The sequence below is a fragment of the Plasmodium inui genome (genome assembly GCF_000524495.1).
Source record: "Plasmodium inui San Antonio 1 unplaced genomic scaffold supercont1.4, whole genome shotgun sequence".
Taxonomy (NCBI): domain Eukaryota; phylum Apicomplexa; class Aconoidasida; order Haemosporida; family Plasmodiidae; genus Plasmodium; species Plasmodium inui.
In genome coordinates this window covers 914,655-935,399 of record NW_008481838.1, presented here as the reverse complement: position 1 = coordinate 935,399, position 20,745 = coordinate 914,655, and the positions used below count along the sequence as shown (strand labels likewise).

Genomic DNA, 20,745 nt, shown 5'->3' with positions numbered 1-20,745 from the left:
TCAGCGAGGTGGCTCGTAAGAGACGATCACACGTGCGGCACGTTTTTGATGCGAACTCACGATAAACACACGGACGCACGCGCGAGCGACTGACACGAATACACAGTACCTGTGCACATATCACATTTACAGCATAGGGACAGCTACGGAACAATATCACCCAAATTCCCTAACGGAGAGGAGTTACGGGAAGGGGGAACAAGACGTAGGTCACCAAGCCCGACGTAAAAGCGTTCTGTTCACAATGCATAAGTGTACACTCGGGTCGAGCTAGAATACAAAAATGTTACCCTCAGGAGCCAAATGGGTATTTATAAAACAGTTATGTTCATGGGCGGAAAGTTTCAGGTGAGAAAACCGAGATGCTTTCCTTTCCTGCTCCTCTCTTAAGCCGCTTTTAAACAATGTAGGCTTTCAAAGCAGGGCGCGCGGCAAGCTCAAGGGCACAAGCAAACTTATGTACTTGTACCCGTATGTATATACCTACATACAGCCATATGAACGTGTACAAAGCGTGGCTCATGTGCACTCCTGTGGTACAACGCTGGCCAGCCAAATCCTATATGCACAGAAAAATGCAACATGAATAGGAACAAAAAAAAATGAAGCTATTCGGATAAAAGTGGAACATATAAAATCTCTACAATGTGGTAATGGAAAAGAAAAAAAAAATTTACAATATTGAATTCTTTATCTATACAATGTCGTGAACATTTTACCTAACTGTTTCATCAAAGTGGTATCATTCAAAAACGGAGGCTTGGCTATCATCAATAACTTTTATTTTAACAGAATAAAAGTTTATGGAACATAAAATTACCACTGCATAATAATATATTCATAAAAAGCATGTACAACAATGACAAAAATGGAAAAATGTATTAAAGAAAAAGAAAAAAGAAGAAAGATAAAAGATAAAACATAAAAGATAAAAGAAAAAACAATGAATACATATATGCATAATTTATACTAATTAAGAAACATTATCTTTTCCGAATATATTTTTTCGCGGCTTCAAAATATGCATCTCGAAAAAAATTTACTCAAGTATAAAAAACATCAAGGATTAAAAAAAATAAGTAGAGCATTTTTTTTTTATAGGGAGTTGGGGCATTTAAAATTAGCGGTTTCTTCTTCCTCCTTTTGTTATTCCTAATCTTTGCGTATCTGTCATTGGCATTACTAGTTGTTTGCCGTTTTTGCGTTTTTCTTGTATATGCGAGTATGTATATAACATTATACATATATCATATGCATATATACATGTATACCTTCTTTTTTAATATTTCATTTTTTCACTATTTTTTTCTTCGTAAATGTACATTATGCCAAATTTGTACAACCTTTTCAACAATTCAATTCGCTTATTTTGAGGCCTCCTGACCCCCTGTTAATATTTTCGCTAAACGGTATAGGGAGAATCTATAAAAATAATCACGCATTTTTTTTTTTTTTTTAAAACCGTTATGTAATTTTTTTATATAGTTTTTTTTTTTGCCGCTGCGCATTGTGAGAAGCCCCACTTTTATAACATATGAAAGTTATTGCAGTAGAATCCTCGAACAATAGGGGCCCGTTCCCCTTCCAATGCCCGCAGCGGGTAAGCCAATGCGATCCTTACTCAACTAAACTGTACTGAACCCATGGTCACACGTTTTGCGTGCCACGGCACATGTATACACGAAAGTGCTAAAATACCTGTACTATGTACAACTTTACGAATATAATCTTTGAAGAGGCCCGAAAAAAAAAATAGTAAAGCAACGTTTATCATCGATAAGTCGAGAAGTGCATATTGTGGATATATTAAATATGCGCATTCTTACATACCCCCCGCTTTCACCTGGTAGAAAAATTTTCAGCGTATTTTGAAGGCACTCCGCGTTGCCGAACAAAAAAGGCAACCATATGAAAGTGCTTACCAATCCCCAAGTGCATGTAAAAAGCGCTTATTTGTGGCACCACTAAATAAATTGCGCGCCATCCGCTGTTGTTATTATCCAGCTCGCCCAGTCCACCCGACGCGGCGCCAAATGAACAAATCAAGAATGCCCATAGAAAAACATCCCAAGTCATAGTGGCAGCGCAAACAACTACATATTATATATGTATGTATATATATGTAAGTATATATATAGGCGTTCCAGACGGGTGTGGATATCCGCAGATGACGCGCGCAGCTAATGCATACACAATTGCATTTAGCCATACATGGAGTTTTTACGGGGACTCACTCACCTTTTGCCATTTCCTTCCGTTGCCAAAATGAGCAATTAACACGTTAATTTTTTCATTTCTCACATGAGGCATTAAAATAAACCCTTCTGCTTTTGTGCGTATTTTTGTACCCCCCGACTTGGTAAGAATTATGAGGACAAAAAAAAAATGCTTCATGGCAATAATAATTTAAGGCCATTTTCCACATCCCCCTTAAATATAGAAAAAATTGTATGCACCGTAGTGATTCTGACGTTGTATGACAAAAGGATTTCTGTTCGATGCTATCATATGCACAAAAAAAAAAAGATAAGCATACCGTTTGGGCGTGAATTATGTCCAAATAATGTATTAACTTAAAACGGGTTTGCATGATGCAGCATTTTTTGGGGGGGGGAAGAAAAACTGTCAGGGCTCTCCAAACGGAACATTCGCGTAAAACTGTCCACTTCTAAAAGTTGAGAAGAGGGTTCCCTGTACTATTTTGTAGCGAACACAATGTTATGTGTTGCCACGGTTTGTGTCTCTTTGTTGATTACGAAAAGCGAGTTCCACTCTTGCATATTAACGTAGGAGAAAATCGAACGTATTTACTTAGCTCAGCGGCGTGAGCATCAAGAGTGCCGTATCAATAAAAAATTTTCCCCTTCTCCCTTGTTTTAAAAACGTTACTATAAAAGAATTGATTATTCGTTCTGGTTGAAAATTTTTTTTTTCCCCTTAACCTTGTCTACATAAATGCCCACCTCTGTGAACAAGTTTTGAGCTGGTTTTCAGTTCCCCTTAAAATGACTGCACGTTAATAATGTACCTTATTCACAAAGGGCGGAAAAAAATGCTTACATTTACTTCGCACCCGCGCAATATTATAAATATTGACGAAAAAATACTGTAAAATTCAAGTTGACGCAAAAATGGCGAAACATTGCCTTCTTCGCGGTGGAGGAACACACAGCATGGTGACTTAGGAACGACGTTAGCTTAACAAAATGGAATAATCAAGATTAACGTTTTTAATTAATCAAGTTTCTGCGGTCTCCTTAACGGTTTGTACGCATCAGTGCAACATGAATATGCAAGTGGAGCCGCACCTACTTGCGTGCACTGGTGTTGTGCTTTTATCTACATATGCATGGGCACACGTATTCACCTACATACAACTGCGCATGGCCGCCCCGGTTGGGGGTGGGAACGCTGGAAAAAGGAGAACAATCAACGCATGAAGGGTTTAAATGCACAGGTGCGGCAAAAGATGTTCCTCCCCTCGTGTACGTGCTCGTACATATTACAAGGCACTGCGAGTCCTCTTTCCTAATCGGCACAATCAGACTTAAGGGAAAAACAGAAAGCGGCCACACAATTTTCAGGGACAACCGGAGGGAGACATCTTATATTTAAAGCAGGGTGACTCCTCTTAAATTCAAAATTTAAAAGGGGTACACAAATTAGTAAAGGCCCGCGACATGGATGAAGGGGAAATGAAACAGAAATAAAAAGAAACGAAATACATGGGTAGGAACAAAATAAACGCGAAATAAACAGTAACGGAGAATGGGCGGTTTTCCTTTTTCATTGACCTGCTCTCTAAAAGTAATCAATTTGCGGAGGCTGTTCTACCCCCACTAATGCGGACTTCTCCACTTGTTCGTGCGTCCTTCCTAATGAGCGTTAACCACACATGCACGTAACTGTGTTGTGTCCCCATACAACTATAACGTAACACCCTCGTTGTCTCTACTCACCCCCGGAACCTTATCAGTCGTGATAATTTTGAACATAAAAGTTGGCATCCGAAAGTAGGTGTTGCACCTGTGGCTGCAATAACTCTATGATCATCAAAGAGATCGATTTTTTTATTACCTGGCCACACATTAAACAGCATGTATTTGTTGGTGTCATTTCCCCCGGCGTGGAATGTGTCATGTACTGATAGCAAGACACACACGTTTGGGGTTCTTCGTCAATTAGAAATTTTTCAATTTTGTTATCTTTCTTAAGCATACCACTTTTACTCGGATGGTCAGCTATTTGTAGCTCTGTGTGTAACTCTTCCTGATTTTTCTTTCCTCTGATTTGTTCTTTTCCAATGTGCTGACCCCTACTTTGGTGTTCCTCACGTTGAGCTCTCCTATTTTGCGAACCCCTTCTTCGTGGACTCTTAATTTTTAAATTATTACTTTTGAAATTTTCACCCGTTGAATTATAATTTTTTGGTTTCATTTTTTCTAGGGTGGAACATTCCACTTGGCCATCTTCGCATAATGATGGCTGGTCCGCTGGTCCGTTCACGGGGCTTATGCACGCAGCTAGTGTCCTCAGCGTGCTTCGATTCGTGCTGCCATGTAAATGGCGCATCATCACGCCGTTATTGTTCCCTCCATTTTTGCTTCCATTTCGGTTTCGGCGGGTATTGCACTCTTTGCTGTTACCACGATTATTATCCTGCAACTGCGCGTTTCGTTCTGAATTGTTCGTGTTATCTTTCGCATTAAACATGGTGCAGTATGCAGTGCCTCTCATCTCGCTTGCACCTTCTTCACCACTGCGACCCTCTTTCCTATTTTCCCTTTCTCTCTTGCCTATGTGGTCTGATTTCATTGAGCCTAAGTTGGTTTCATCATAATTATTTCTTTTTAGTTTCCCTGCTTCTGCCATGTGTCCACTTTTTAAACTATTCGAGGAGCAACCTCTCGGCTTCCTACATAAGAAGCTGCCACCTCCCAGACTGGCTTCATCGTGCACACCAGTATCGCATGCAAAGGGTTGACCTAAGTTCGCCCCGTTAGCCCCGTCCGCCTCGTCCGCTTTGTTCAACGCGTGGCTACAATTTTCGTCACTACCCTTGTACGTATCATTATAGGCATTATTGCTCATAAGGCACTTCCTATTTCTGCTTCCATGCATATGGTCGATATTGCCGCTATGAGCTTTTTTGTCCATTTGTCTGAAGGCTCGATGTGTGTCGTTTTTCATTCCGTTATGTGCATCGTAATGTGTTCCGTTTTGCACTGCTCTATGCATTCCGTGGTGCGCTCCGTTTTGCATCCCGTCATGCGAGCCACTTTGTCCATCTCTAATCCCATACACACGTGTCGTATTGTACATGTGGCCACTGTGCACACTCAGTTCCATGCCTCCGTGGCGCACGCCTGGACTGTTTTCAAGGGAGGTATTCATTACATGCATCCCGCTCGTATCGTAGCCGGAGGGGTAATAATTATTCCCATTGCCACAGGTGTAAATGTTATTGACACTGTCATGGTGGTTGTTCCTTGGACCATTATTCATAAACATATCGCCATAAATGTTCCCGTCAACGTGGCTATTATTCATACTTCCTTTCGTACCACTGGGGTTAAAGCCATGAGCGTTGTAATTGCCGTCTCGCTTCACATCACTTTTATCATATATATTGCCATTACGATCATACCCGCTACTGTTTTGAAAATTTCCATTGTTGCTCATTTGGTATGGCATGTTATTTTTCACACTCTTTTTCTTACTTCTATAATTTTTACTCTGGTTCATTATATTGTTACAGATGGGTGGAGTATAGTCCTGTGGAAGGTACGGGTTGTTGTTGCCGCCGAGTGGACCGCTACCAACGTTGCCGTAATGACCGCCATAATTTCCGCCATAATTGGTATTGTCAATCTTGCTGAGTGCTCTACCAACACCACTGAAATTGCTGCCTTGGGTCACATTCTTGTAGGGAAAATTATTCCTGTTCATGTAAACATTTGCGTCACTCCCGCTGGGACTGTAGCAACTGAAATTGTTGTTGCAGGTGTTGACATTCTCCGAATGCATGGTGTGCATATTATTCTCCACAATATCGTTAGGGTATCCACTGTTAGGGTATGCACTGTTAGGGTATGCACTGTTAGGGTATGCACTGTTAGGGTTTGCGCCGTTAGTGTTCGCGCCATTAGTGTTTGCACCGTAATTCGCCAGAGCGCCATTCCTCAAGTTGTTTCTCGCGTTGCTTCTCACATTTCGGGTGTTGTTCCTTGGGTGGTTACTCCTGAAGTTTTTCCTAACCAGGTTGCTGTTCACGAGGTTATTGTTCACCACGTTGTAGCTCATCATGCTATTATTTGCTAAGTCACCACTCGCCATGACGTTATCCGCAAAGCCGCCATTCGCCGCGCCCCTATTCGCCACTCCGTTATTGCTGCTGTCCCTACTGCCTGGGTGGCCATTGTACCTCGTCGTGCCTCCATTCGCCCTTTTTCCTTTTCCATAATTTTTACTCACGCTGCTGCTGTAGTTATCGGCGCTGTTACCAAAGTCTCCGTTAAAGTTGTTGTTACTCCCGCTGTGGAAGTTGTCACCGCCGTTAGTGACGCCGATTACACCGCTCACAGAGCTGCCATTGCCCTTATCGGCGTTATGAAATCCCCTTCTTCGGTAGCCGCTCCTGTTGTATTCATCCACGTCGTCCTCCCGCATGTGGTTCTCCCGAGCGTGGTTCACCCCGGCGTGATCCTCCCATGTGTAATTCTCTCCCCTCTCCGGCACATACCCACTGCTGTCCCTGCCGCCGCAACTCCCAGTGTATCCCTCGGCTCCATCATAACCATACATCCCATGCTCAGACAATCTGCTACTGTGCATCTCACTTCGGGGGCACATTTCATCGTTCACCTTGATGGCATCAACTTGCATATTTCGATTTAACTTCCCGTTCCTCATTTTGTCCTGAAAATTTCTTGTGCGACCTTGACCACCGATGGGGGCAAAATTAGGGTTCATGTAGCCCCTTCCATTTTTGTTCCTTTCCATTTTGGGATGAATGGTCGCTTCGTTTGAACCTTTTCCCCCACCGACGCTCACTTTACTTCTATGTCCATACGCATTATCTTCGTTAAAGACTTTCCTGCCCTCTTTTTTCAAACCTAAACTTCCATTCAGTGCTACATTACTATCTCTGTGTGAATTTGAATAGGTGAATTTGTTACTATTGTCTCTTTCTTGTTTTCCATCAGTCGTGTTATGGCTTTCTGCAAAGTGTCCAATTGTGGTCACCTCCTCATTATTATCCACGGAGTTCCGCCCCTGCCCTGTGTCACTTCCCTTTTTGCCTTCCCTCCCAGTTGCATCACACAAGTGATTAACTTCCTCATCCTTTACCTCCATTCGGTACATCGTTTCGTTAGACTTGAATGGATACTCAGGGTGAAGATCCCCCTTAAAATAGCTATTTGCGCTTTCTGAACTTTTTATCTTGGAGTCTCCATTGCTATGGGCAAGAGTCGAATCTTCATTCGTCCTTACACTCCTATCTTCATCATCGAAATTTTCGGATGACTCCATATTTCTGGACAGCCCATTGGACAGAAAGCAGTACGTGTCCTTCGTGCTAATGGACATGAGTTTGCGCGATGCGTTGTAGAATTTTTCTTTTTTGTTTTTGCTATCATTTTTTTCCCTATCGTGTGTGTTTGATATGTGTTTTCCTTCCATCGCGATAAGGTCCATTACCGCTTCGTCCTCCTGGATGTTTTCCGCGGCAAGCATATCCTCCTCCGCAACATCTTCTCCTTCTCTTATAATCCTTACCTCCTTCCCCTCGCTCAGGGAGAAGCTTTCCGACGACTTGAACCCATTCATTGTTTCTCCGTTTAGAAGAGTTTCCTCCCCTTCCATATCACTCTCCTGAAGCGGGTGATCTGGGTGCTGTGGCTGCTCCTCCCCGTCATGGTTATTCGTCTTCTCCGTGCCTACCCTGTCGCTCTCCCAGGACGGACTGCCGAGGTGCCTATGCTGTATCTCATTACAGTTCATCCCATCACAGTTTACCTCTTTATATTCCATCTCTTCACAGTTCACCTCTTTACGTTTTGCTTCTCTACACTTCGCATCTTTATATTTCGCCTCTTTACACTTCAGCTCTTTGTGTCCATGCGCGTGCCTGCAGTTGGTGTCCGCCTTGCAGTACCCGTTGAGGAAAAACTTACACAATGTCGTTTTGTAAAACTCATCCGTGGATCTGAGCTCCTCCACATTATGTGCAAAATTACATTCAATCTTGGACTTAGTACATAAATTTTTCATGAAGTTACGGCACATGGCTGTTTTGTACAAATCTGGAAATGGCTTTAACTCACTTTGGTCGTGTGCATAGGGGCACATATTACTTAAAAACCGTTTGCACTTTTCTTTGGTGTTCATATATGGGCACATTTTTGTCTTGGAGAATTGGACATTTAAGGCGCTCTTAAAATCGTAATTGGCTTCCCTATTTGTGCAGTTCGCTTCATCTTTTCTTTTTTCTTTAAATTTTAATTCGTTATTAGAACAAGCTTTCTTCCTCACGTTCATGTAATCCATACCTTCCGGGGTGTCCCTATTCGTGATGGATAGCAGCCGCTTGTCGTCCTCTTTGCTCTCGTAAATATTATTTCTGTTCAGGGATTTACTCTTTCGCAGGAAGTTGCTTTTCTTGCTGGGGGGGATTCCGTCGTTGAGGAAATCGCCCTTGAGGCAGTTGCTTTCGCCATCGATAACGTCACCACAGAGGTCACCACACATTATTCCACCCACGCCCAAATGCTCAGCGGCGCCATGATCATCGTCGTTATCGCACTCTAAAATGGTGCCATTTGGATCATTATAACTTCCAGTTTGTCCCCGTCTGTTCGTAAAGACAAATGGCTGCTTTTCTGAGTTTGCACCTCTTCTCCTATTTCTACTATACACCATGTCCAAATGTGATTTATTCGCGGTTGGCACTAAGTTCTCGTTATTGGTCGCCACCCGTTTTGCGTACTTTTCATCTGCACCATTTACCACATTCATTCTTGAGCCTGAATAGTTCTTCCCGAACGATTCGATAGGATTGTGCACCCCGATATTATTATTACCACTGCTGCAATTTCCTGATGATGTGCCTTTTCTCAGGCGATTGTCGTTAAACCCTCTATTACTTCCTGATCCCCCATGCGGAAAATGCCTATTGGGGCGTTTCGACTTCTCCACATAACTGCTATTGGCATCTTTTTCTTCATAAAAGAAATCATTGAAATCTGCTTTATTTTTTGAAAAATTCTTTGTGCGCCCATTTTTTCTGCTTTTCTGACTGGTACCTGAATAAGTGTGCAACACTTTAAAATTGTCACCCTGGTCATTATCGGTACAGTAATTCATTTGGTTCTTCCTTTCTTCGTTCTTTCTGTTACTTGTCCTAATTGCTGCTAATCCATTTTGCTCACAGTTGGGGCCTTTTTCGACTTTACTTTTATATGCATGCATTTCGATCGACTTAGAATTTCCACTGCTATTTGTTAACTCCTTGCTGCATATTCCGCCGTTTGTGCTTGGGCTGTCATGCGAAAGGCACTCCATTATTTCGATTTAGTGGCGGTTCAGGTGGATAAGGGTGTAGAAAGGGGGGCAACTACGGCGTGGATTATATTATGTCAGCTGGTATATGGAGACGTGAGCACATGGACACATGAATTCATCACATGCCCATAGGTACGTATGCATATATATGTATATTTTTTTTTTTTTTTTAGTTTGCAATTCTCTACATCATCCAAACGTACAACGCCACTATCGTAAAAGATCACACATATGAATAATCGAACTTTTATAGGCGCAGTAGAGATGCACGAAAAGGAACAAAGGTAGGACCACTTTAACCAATTTTTGCCAACCAGCCATTACGCACGTTTACCTTTGGGTGTGGGCAAAAGGTAGGTCGCTCGTTCGGCTGCTTCCTTAATTTATACATCCACAGAAGCACGTATATGTTTGCAAATCAGATAAGCAATACAAATAAATTTAAATCAATGGCTCATCAACGATACGAAATAGATATCATAAGGTGAATTTGATTTTCATAAAAATAGCTGGTAATTGTGGAATAAATCGGTTCTGCCTCCTTTCCTTTTTACCCCTTATACATAAAAAGAAAATGTAACACACAATTTTTACACTTTGCTGTAAAATAAGCAAATTCACAAGGTATGCACATCATACATACGTGCGTACATATACACGTGTTCTGGCACAAAAGAGGCCTTTATTTTATCCTGCCTTTCTCTACAACTTCACTCTTCGTACAATCACAATGGAAAAATTTGACAAACGATGTATGTATACACATGCAGGGGGGGAATAATAAAAGGGCTACGCAAAAATTTTGTAAAAGTTATCATAACGTAGATGGGTATATTAAAAATGGTGAAAAAAAAAAGGGGGGAGCGAAATCATCTACTAATTTTGTCTGCGTGTAAATTTTTTTTTTTTAAATTTTTACATGAGTGTTTATATCTGTAGATATATATTGTACCTCCGTTTTTTGGTTTCTTCTTAAATTGTAATGTTAGGTGAACACCGAGGCACACAGCTCCGTACGGTGTAACAAATGCAATTACTCTTTTGCTGACTTCGCACAAGTGAAAAGTGCAAACATATACACATGTGTATGCATATGTACCAGCATATAAACACACATGAAAATAGTCTGTTGCGTGAACGGCGTATGGAAAAGTAATATGTGTGAAAGAACACACAGAAAGGACGGGCAACTGAACGTGGAAATGTATACATATATACACACATATATAGCTTCAAGCGTATACGTGCCTACGCGTGCTTGAGCATGGAAACATCGCGCATAAGGCTCACTTAAACGATTACGCTAGCATAAACGTCTGCTTAAACGCCGTGTACAAACACGTACGAACAAACATCAAAATTTGTCCGGCGCATGTGTACATCTGCGTAGCAAGTATCCCAACAAAGCTCGCGCGAAATTATTAGGATACAGGAGCATCTCAATCATGATATCTTTTCGCGAAAAATAAAAATGAGTGAAGTATGTGGTGAAAATGCAACATGAAGGACACTACAATGCTGCTTTAAAATAATAAGAACACGCTTTGAAAGAAAAAAAAATAATAATAAATATGGGGAAATAAAAAGGAAGAATCAGAATGGAAGTGTGGAATATGTAAAAATATCAATCTTGCTAATTTCACTATTCTCATAGATACCATCTATTTAGTTCTAAATTTTACGTGAATTTCTAACGTTGTTTTTTGTTTCAGTTAAAAAAACATGAATAATTTTTGGGGTGAGTTTTTTTAGCATTTTTGGCGTGGTTTCTTCAGAACATCACTATTTGCACATTTCCTTCCACGAAATATAAATGGGATGGAAAAGAAGCACATGAAAAAAGAGGAAAGAAAAAGAGGAAAAAAAAAGGAAAAAAAGGGAAAAAAAGGAAAAAAAGAGCATAAAAAATACGACAGTGACAATTTTTTTTTTTTTTTTCACTTTTGGCTATTTGGAATAAAAAAGTAGCCAAATGGTGGCGAAAATATAGCTAGAAGAAAATATAAAAAAAAAAAAAAAAGCAGAATAAAATTAAATAAAAAAACCAAAAAAATGGAAAATTAAAGCCGAACCGAACTAAACAAATAAAACTGCTCCGGCGAAACAAAATAAACAAAACCGAATGATCTCCTACAAGGCGGGAAAATTCTTTGCACTTTTAAGGAGGTCTATTTTTTGGTGCGTCCGTCAATAAGGGGGGCTAAAGGCATACTGCTTTTTTCGATCAGAGGGTGTTCTTTTTCCCCTCACTCTGATGTGACTGTCATTCGTCTGGAGTCATCATTCAGCAGCGAAGCTGGATATATTTCCACAAACATGTAGTCACAGCACATGGGAGCATATTTACATTATTTTAATGTGTTGGAGGGGTGTATAAAATGGGGAGCACATACGCAAACAACGTAGAAGCATTTTCTCAGTGCCAACAGCACATATGTACGGGGATACATTTGCAGAGGCATACAGGAAGAATGCTTTGTCGTGGTTTTCCAATTATTGTCATTCACTTACAAGACTGACGAGCATGTTCCTCTGTAATACATGCGCCGTGGTCTTAAATACAATTAGCTCATTTAGTAAAAGGCGCTTCGTGTATACTCCTTTTCTAAGCTGCGCTTGACACCGCGACCACTTTTAATTAATATTTTTATGGTTTCTTTTTTTTTTCCACGAGAGAATGTGCATATGTATTTTTTTACCCACCACGTCAGCATTATCGTGAATACTTTCTTCAGTAGAGCATTTTCTTAAACGTGGCAAGAGTACTTTTTTTTTTTCACGCACCAGAGGGGAACATAGGAAGGTCCGAACAGTGCAATAAAACGAATTTTTTAAGACTGTTCGAAAGGTCTTTCTTCTTTTAATTACATACACTGTGATAAATGAATATAATGAGCAATTAATACGTGTTGAATTTTTTTTTCTTTTTTCGTGAGAAGAATTCCACGCCTCATTCATCCGCAATAATATGTACGCGTAATTTCACACATCCACTGTTTACCCTTTAAAAACACCTAGCAAAAAAGAGAAATAAATCTAGGAATTCCGTATACATTTCACTGACTTCTGACAAAAGAGTGAAGCAGCTATGTGTCCACTGCAGTCATCATTTCTATAAAAAGGGAGGTCCGCAAATTTCCTCCTATTTTAACTTGAACATCTTAGCTTTAAAAAAAATGACATAAAGAGGGCTACTTCTTACATTAACAGAATTGATGAAGCGCATCTCTCCCTAGGAATCACAATTTTTTAGAGGACTACATTTGAGGGCAACACTTCGGGATAGCTACTGTTCCGCTCCGAATGTACGCATTCAAATTCGTCGACGAAAATGCAGAACTGATGTTATTCAAGATAAACCATTTTTCGTTCATAAAATTTGGAACCCCCTTCTGGTGATAAAAATAAATGCACACACAAATTGTCGTATTATTTTTACCTCTTTAATCGGTAACAATATGAGTAAAAATGTATTTTTGATGTTTTGACATGGCTTCCTCTTCGCCCATTACAATTAGGGAGCACATAATTGTACAAACCTTCCAATGGCTCCTTGGCATTTCTCCTTGTAGACGCTTGCCTCTGTGTCGTAGCAGCAGGTAGTTGCTGAGTTGGGGTCTCAATAAAGACAGTACAGATCCTGACAGGGGTTATTCATTACTTTCGTTTGGTTTACTTTGCATTGACCATTGTCCGTTCCCTTTGTTCGCCTTCGTGAGGTTGTTTCCCTTTTCCATGTTGAGGTGGACATGGACAGAATGGAAAAATTAAGAAAACTCATCTTAATCCCCAGATATCATACATTTTTATTCGAACAGTTGAAAACGTGTGAAGCAAAGAAAGTACCACACCACCAACAACAACCGCCAGGCGCCATTCCCTTTTTATACTCTACATAATTGCCATTTGTGTATCGCATTTTTGCTCCTCTAAACGGAAGAACGTTCAAATGCGTAGTGAGTAAAACGCAATGTATTTTTTTTCCATTTTTTTTCCTCGCGTAAAGCTACCCGTACAGCTTTGTATAACAAGCATTTAAAAGATAAAAAGTGGCCACTCTGTGTTCCCTGAAAAGCATAAATTCAGTGACGAAATTTTTCTCCCTAGGGCAAAAGCGAATTTTATAAAATTCCTGAAATGTACGCAAAGGCTCTTCAGCGGGGGAAAATTCTCGTATGCACTTTTTTTTAGGGTAAACAATTTTTAATGGTTCCGCTCGTTCTCTAAATTAACGCGTACATGAAAAGAACGCTTTCCGAGTGGCGACTTTTTAAACGAACTTTTCAGGTAAAACGCCAAGAGGCCATTTGGCCAAGTTGCCAAGGGCCCAAACGCATGGATCACTAATGCGACAACCCGTTCGTGAAGCATGCCTCTGTCAACATGCCGCGCATCAGGACGATGAATTCAAGGAAACCACCCGAGGGGTGGTGTAAAGTAGAATCCTTTTTAGATGAAATGAACAAAAAAATGCGTAGCTTGGAAAACGAAGATACTTCTAAGAAAAGGAAAAGTGAAATTTTGTGGCCCATATTTCAAATCAACCACCAAACGTCTCGCTACATATACGAGCTGTACTACAAGCGCAAGGAAATATCAAGTAAGTTTCCCGGCCAAACCCGAGCCTCTGAGTGGTGGTTTAATAACAGCCGCGTTTTTTGCTCTTCCGTTTGTGCGCAAGTCGGGTTGGTGACGCGGTGTGAGCGCGCGTTTATATATACATATGTATTTATATATATATGTACCCAATGTATGTAACTCTCATGTGCGTTCTGCAGGGGAATTGTATGACTACCTGGTGCAGGAAAAATACGTCGACGGCGCGCTCATATCAAAGTGGAGGAAGCAGGGGTATGAAAACCTGTGCTGCCTCAAGTGCATCCAGATATCAGACAGCAACTTCAGCAACACCTGCATCTGTAGAGTGCCCAAAAGTAATCTGGGCGATCGGGTAAGTACTGGAAAGGGGAATGTGCAGTTGTATGCATGTGAAAATCTGCGCACATGCCGTTATATATGAATAGGATTGCCCCCACGTTAAGTAGGCATAGCAGCGCGAATTACACACTCCAGTGATATGTCTATCTGGCTACACTGTTGCCATCGCGCTTCTTTTCATATTCCGTAGGTTTTGCAGTGTGTAAATTGTGGATGCAGGGGATGCTCCAGCGGAGATAAATGATCACAAATTGAGTTCCCTTACATTTTCTCAAGGCCGTTTCTCCCCACCCCCAAGTGAGGACCGTCGCGATGTTTTTAATTTTTATTTGTCCATATATACGACACAATTTGTTTAATTCAAAAAAGAAACACTTTTTTTTTTTAATCATTTAAACGTAATTTTTTGTCAACAAATGATACCCGAAAAGTGTCTTACTTTTTAAAAAATGTCACAAAAAAAAAAGAATAAAAGGAGAGAAATTGTCATATCTTTAGCAGCTAAACATTAAATGACTTCCCGCAGCCACACTTTTTAGTGGCATTTGGATTTATAAACCTACAGGGGAAATGGCAAAAAAAAAAAAATGGCATATGTAATAATTCCAAACAGGGAGATTTATGTACGGTACACCGCAAAACGTCGGCATAAAAGCTTTTGGGGTGAAGGCGCAAACTGGAGTATGCTACTCATGCTATAACGGAAACGTACTTAAATCCACCATTGATTAAATCGTAGCTGTAATCCAATATATTGTTGTAAATGTAAATAAGGCTAGTTGCATCAATGGACAAAATGAACTTTAATTCTTCAAATTGCTGCACATAGTCATCTCCCTCGATTTCGTCCTTCAAAGAGAGGGGGGGAAACGGTAGAGAAATTTGTAATGATGATAAGGGTGTTGGCTATGGTAACATAACTAGGTAAGTAACAGAGTGAGTGAGCTCTTTAAATTTTCTTAATTAGTTCTTCCTTCGCTCGACTACACTTCGATGAAAACATTTCTATGCATACCTTCCTGATGGGATTCAATTTGTACTGCAACCCTTTGCAGCCTCCATTTTTTACAGACAGCTTTAGAATTAGGTTATCACTTCCCGTCTCTCCTACCAGTTCCTAAAAAGGGAGTCATATATGTGGAGGATGACAGGTGTGCGCAACGTCACTGTCTATTTATGCGCGGTTCGCCTTCATGGTATATATGCTGCGGGGGAGAAAAGAAGAAATCATTTTAGTCGTAATAACCCATTTTTATTTCACATTACTTTGATTTTCTTTTGGGCGTTGTCCGTTAACTTGATTATGTGCTCGTTGTCTACAAAAAGGGCAGCAAAGTGGACATTCACATTTGCGTATATGCTTATTTTGATGCCTATTTTTAAGCTTATTTTTATGCCTATTTTTAAGCTCACGTCTATGCCCAATTTTAAGATTATTTTTATTCCTATTTTTTTCGTATTTTTTTATTTATCGTTAAGATGGTCAAGTGGGAACACCCCTCGTGCGGCCATACTTTTGACTGATTCGTCCAGGAGCCTCAGTCTGTCCACATGCCGCCCGCGGAACCTACTGCCATGTGTGTGCCTATTATTGGCCAATTTTGGGGGGGGCGCAAAATAAGAGGTACACCTAGTTAGGCGCAAGGCCTTTGTCGTTGCCATCGTTATCGTTGCTGCTAGGAGAAACAAAATTGGGAGCGATCGCGCGATCATTTTGTGACCTGTGATAAATGAGGCTTTGGAAATGACTCGAAGTTGGCATTTTCGAAAAAAAAAAAAATCTTTTTTAATGTTTTTTTAATTTTTTTTTTTTTCCGTGTAGGGGTGGCAACAGATGGGCGAATCTACCGTTTACAGTTAATTCGTTCGCCTAATGGTATGCTGTTTAACCAAACAATTCAAGTGCCTCTGCTGTGACTCGCTATTTTGTTTGGCACACCCGGGGGCGGTCTCCAACGCGTACATAGCAATACAATTAAATATAGCCGAATACGTGGCCATTATAAAAAGGTAGCATTCGCAGGAACTTCCCAAAATAAAACGCATAAAGTAGATTTTTCAGACTTGAACACATAGAAGAAGGAAAAATGTGGCAACCAATATGTTGCTCATTCTGGATATACATAACATTTGTACAATGGGTGTTTTGGGAGGAAAAAATATGGTAATGAACTGGGGTGAAGTTTTAAAAAAGGGAAAAATGGATAGGCGTACGTCGACGATGCCGCGGTGTGACGAATGCCCAGCAACGAATGACGATGACCAGTCCAAAAAATTTGAGGCACATAATGCACAGATAAATAAAGGAGGAATCAAAAGAACCAAGGCCCAACTGGTGCATGAGGGAAACATATTTAAATTGGGGGAAATAAATAGGAGAGAAAAAAAAAAACTGCGAATATTTAAAAGATATTTAAAAGAACAAAAGCTGGTCAGGGGAAAAACAAAAAAAGGAGAACAGTAGGAAAGAAAAAGGAAATCAACGGATACGTAGTGGCACGTTGGTGGACAAGTGGCTGGTTCGCTTGTGGGTAAGTGAGTACCATTTTGTGCAATGGAAGAAACAAATTATGTGGGCGCGGTGTGATAGGAGGGTGTTTTTTTAATTTACACACGGGGACGCACATAATGGTGTTGCCAACGCGCAGTTGCAGGCGTATACATACGCACGAACACACACGCGCGCTCATTGGGTGGATGAGCGCTCGGCAGCGCGATTGGTGTTCGTGCAGGACAGAGGGGCGATAGATCCGGGTCGGCTAATTTACCCATAATGGAGGAGGGGGACATACGTGTGTCTCATTTGGAAGGAAAAAAAAAAGTTGCACTGTAATGAGAGAGTGGCAGAGTAGCAAAGTGGCAGAGTGTCGGCGGCACAGCGAAATCCCAACAGAGGCTTGTATCCGCACCGACCTTACTTGCCCAGAACCATCTCCTCAAAACACGTACGTATTTTCCACACTCTGGTCCATGTTCATAAACTTCTTCTTCTTGGTGTGAAAAGAGTCCTTATTGGTGTTGTATATATCGTACGGCAATGTGTAGGCATTGTATATGTTGGTGTCTATGGAGTATTCGCAGTGCTGGTCTCCTATGTGTGTGTCGGAGAGAATGCTCCTGGTTCTCCTGAATCGCTCGTATAAAGGGCGAAATCTTTTTCGCCCTACTGTTGTACCAAGCAGCGAAACGGGAAACAATCCCATGTTTAATATAACCTGTTTTGACAGCTTCTTATTTTGCAAAACCTGAGCGTGGATGTCTAAATTGTCCAGTGATATATCTGGTACTTCTTTATCGACGTACTTTCTTAAGAAGGCAATTTCTTGCACAGCGAGGATAGAGATAAACAAAACTGTTAATACAAAACCAACTAAAAATAGAAGGATCGAATTAAAATTAAAGTTCTCAATTTCGTTGAATTTTACCAGGCCTCCCAGTGTTCCGAAAAAGGTCCAGAATACGTAGTAGGTTGGCACAACTAAAGTGGCATCGCCTCTGGTTAGACCCAAATTTAGAAAATGTATCTGCAGATAAATTGATATCACGAGGAAGATAAAACATAAGTGGGGTAATGGGGTTTTATAGATATGCTTATTCGTCAATCCGATATTTAAAAACGCCACAATTTCTTTAATTTCTAACACACACTGAGATCCTATCAACCCAGCTAAGAAGCCATAGGACAACCCAATCGTTTTTGGATACACATTTACACTTTCGCTTAATCTTTTCGTATTCAATGAGCTGTTTAAATTGTTTCGATTTTCTACATCGTCCTTCTTCTCATCGTACATATTTAACTCTATATATCTCTTAGTTGCGTATATTTCTTCATTTTCTGATATGATTTTATTTTCCTCGTGATTTAGATATATTAATGTAAAAAAAGATAAAAAAATGGAAACGAAAATGTAGAAAATGTACCAGGGGTTCTTCCAGCTTTCGATTATGTTAATGGGATTAAAGTGCACGTCATCTTTAGCATCACATAGGAAAGAAGCACATGCACAAATGCTAATTCCGAAGAAAATTCCCATCGTGGATATTATCTCGATTTTCCCTAACTTCTCGTTCAGGTAAATATTCGCAACGATTGCATTAGCTATTAGTCCAAATGAATTCATTGGTGCTAAGGTACTTGCTGGGGCGAACCCTAGAGCAATTATGTGTAAGAATGATCCGAAGCAGTACACGACAAATCCTATGTACCATTTCATGTCACACGAGTAGTTGGTAAACATGTACTTCTTCTTCTTTGTGTCGTTCAGCCCCAGCTTCATGAACGTGTTCGCAATGGCCATAAATATTGACCCCACTACGGTCAGGAATATGCCCATGATCAGCCTCATCATGCTGTCCATTTGGTGTATCTTCTCCACGTGCAACATACTCATCTTCGTTTGCGTCGTTTATGCGGTTAGTTCTTTAGAGTGCGTAGGTACTTAACTGTATTTGTATGCCGGTTGGTCTACACACGCATGCGCGCGGCACGGGGTGTTCCTTTGGCCAGTATAGTTATGGTAACAAAGCCGGCTCTTCTGCGCCTAAGCGTACATGTATATGCGTACATTTATATATATATATCTATATATATTTATATTTACTTCTTTATTTGCAAGTGTTTGCGCTCCAATGTGTCTATATCGCTGCATACACCGACGGGCATCGCTTCTCACTCGCGCTTTCCCCCGCTTGCCTCGCTGTCACGCTTACACAATCTGCGCAGAAAATGCAAAACTCCTCTGTGCTTACTGATATTTTACGCAAATTTCGCGAAAGGTGCACCCTCCCCTCATTTACTTGCAATTACATATTTATTTTGCGCCAACTAGCTTTTTTCATTCATGACATGCGGCCTGCTCGAGCGTACACACACATGTGTGTAGTGTGATAGTTCCCTACGTGCACATAAAAATTGTCTTTTTGTCAATTGGGTAGGATGCGATAAAAACAAATGTTTCTTTTTTTTTTTTTTTTGGCCTGTAAAGTGTATTTTTATAAAATCCGTTAATGGTCCTTCAAAATTTTTCTAATCGTGCGCAAAAGAAAAAAAAAGTAACAAATCTCTGCCGCTCTGTGTGCTTCCAATGCTGCGCAGAAATGTATGCGTGTAAGGAGTGTTTCATACATACATTTTGCATGTATTTCCTTTTGCGCGTTTTCCTAACTTTGGCGCTTCGATTGACTCGGCACTGAAGGCATGGTTGGCAATTTGGCTAATTTATTCCCGTTTTCTTTATTTTACCTCTTCCAATCTTTGCAGATCAATGCTGCTATTCATATTTTACGTTTTGTGTTTTTTTTTTTTCTTTTAGGGGGCCACATGCAAACCAGGAAAATGTAAAAAAATACGTATTTTTATTTTTTATTTTGTATGAGGCATAGTGTTAAAACTTCCTACGCGCGAAATGGCTTTGTGGTTTTGCCATTTTTAGTGGTGAAATTATCATGTTCGAAATGGTTTAAGTGTGTCATTAGCTGCTTTCTTCTCGAGTTTTCCCGCCGTTCTCCTGGCATTCTTATGCATTCATTTGCATTTTTTTCATCTCTCCATTTCATTAAAACCGCGTTAAGAAAAAGAAGTGGCAAAATTGTTTAAAAAATGGAAGAAAAAGTAAAACTCTTTACGAATGCAACATTGTTATTCAATTTCAACTTTAATTTTACGCTTTTCCATTTGGGGCATCACAACTACGAATGTGTATGCCCTTGTTTCATGTGGCTAAAAAAGGTTAATTCATATTTGGGGATAAGCCCACCAGATTTATTTCTTCTTCCTTTTCTCGCGATCCCTTCCCTTTTGCGTAATTTTTACCGTACACCCCTTTACCACGCCGCATAATTATTTACTAGCGCAACATGGCAAGAGAAACAACTGCGCACACGCGGGATTGTGTGTAGATCAGTCTCCCTCTTCCTATCTGCAGTTTCCTGTACGGAGGAATAAACAAAAGGAGTGTCAACTGCACAGCACAACATATACATGCCGAAATTTACTGCAGCATCCAAACGAGAGGGAAAAAAAAAGAGAAAAAAAAAAACGCTCAATTATGCATGGTTCCCCTTATGCATGCCTTAAGTGGTATCTTTTTAAAAAATATTTTCAAATTGCGGATAACGTAGGAAAGTTCCTCCTTATTTCGAAAATTTTTTCATGTTCGTGAAAGCACGTATATGTTGTGGATGTCCTAGACAGCCGCTTCGCAGCATGGGCGAATAAAATGAACAGGCACACTAAAAAAA

General features: G+C 40.4%; 5 protein-coding genes across 5 annotated transcripts in view; 1 reads left to right on the top strand and 4 right to left on the bottom strand.

Moving 5' to 3' along the window:
• Positions 1-3,972: 3,972 nt before the first annotated feature.
• C922_01372 (hypothetical protein) lies at positions 3,973-9,564 on the bottom strand (the record flags this gene model as incomplete). Its single annotated transcript, XM_008816978.1, has 1 exon — positions 3,973-9,564. The coding sequence occupies one exon, from the start codon at positions 9,562-9,564 to the stop codon at positions 3,973-3,975; it is 5,592 nt and encodes a 1,863-aa protein (XP_008815200.1).
• Positions 9,565-13,947: 4,383 nt separating this feature from the next.
• On the top strand, positions 13,948-14,584 carry C922_01371 (hypothetical protein; the record flags this gene model as incomplete). The annotated part of the gene is made up of 2 exons (XM_008816977.1): positions 13,948-14,164; positions 14,343-14,584. 2 exons carry the CDS (start codon positions 13,948-13,950, stop codon positions 14,582-14,584), a joined length of 459 nt encoding a protein of 152 aa, XP_008815199.1.
• Positions 14,585-15,003: 419 nt separating this feature from the next.
• On the bottom strand, positions 15,004-16,215 carry C922_01370 (hypothetical protein; the record flags this gene model as incomplete). The annotated part of the gene is made up of 5 exons (XM_008816976.1): positions 15,004-15,061; positions 15,215-15,351; positions 15,518-15,619; positions 15,769-15,818; positions 16,017-16,215. The coding sequence occupies 5 exons, from the start codon at positions 16,213-16,215 to the stop codon at positions 15,004-15,006; spliced, it is 546 nt and encodes a 181-aa protein (XP_008815198.1).
• Positions 16,216-17,438: 1,223 nt separating this feature from the next.
• C922_01369 (hypothetical protein) lies at positions 17,439-18,896 on the bottom strand (the record flags this gene model as incomplete). Its single annotated transcript, XM_008816975.1, has 1 exon — positions 17,439-18,896. The coding sequence occupies one exon, from the start codon at positions 18,894-18,896 to the stop codon at positions 17,439-17,441; it is 1,458 nt and encodes a 485-aa protein (XP_008815197.1).
• Positions 18,897-20,546: 1,650 nt separating this feature from the next.
• C922_01368 (50S ribosomal protein L17) overlaps positions 20,547-20,745 on the bottom strand; it is a gene marked incomplete at both ends in the record, with an annotated part of 1,499 nt that continues 1,300 nt past the window's right edge. The window contains one exon of the mRNA XM_008816974.1: positions 20,547-20,636. Coding sequence (XP_008815196.1) covers positions 20,547-20,636 — 90 coding nt within the window. The remainder of the gene's footprint in view (positions 20,637-20,745) is intronic.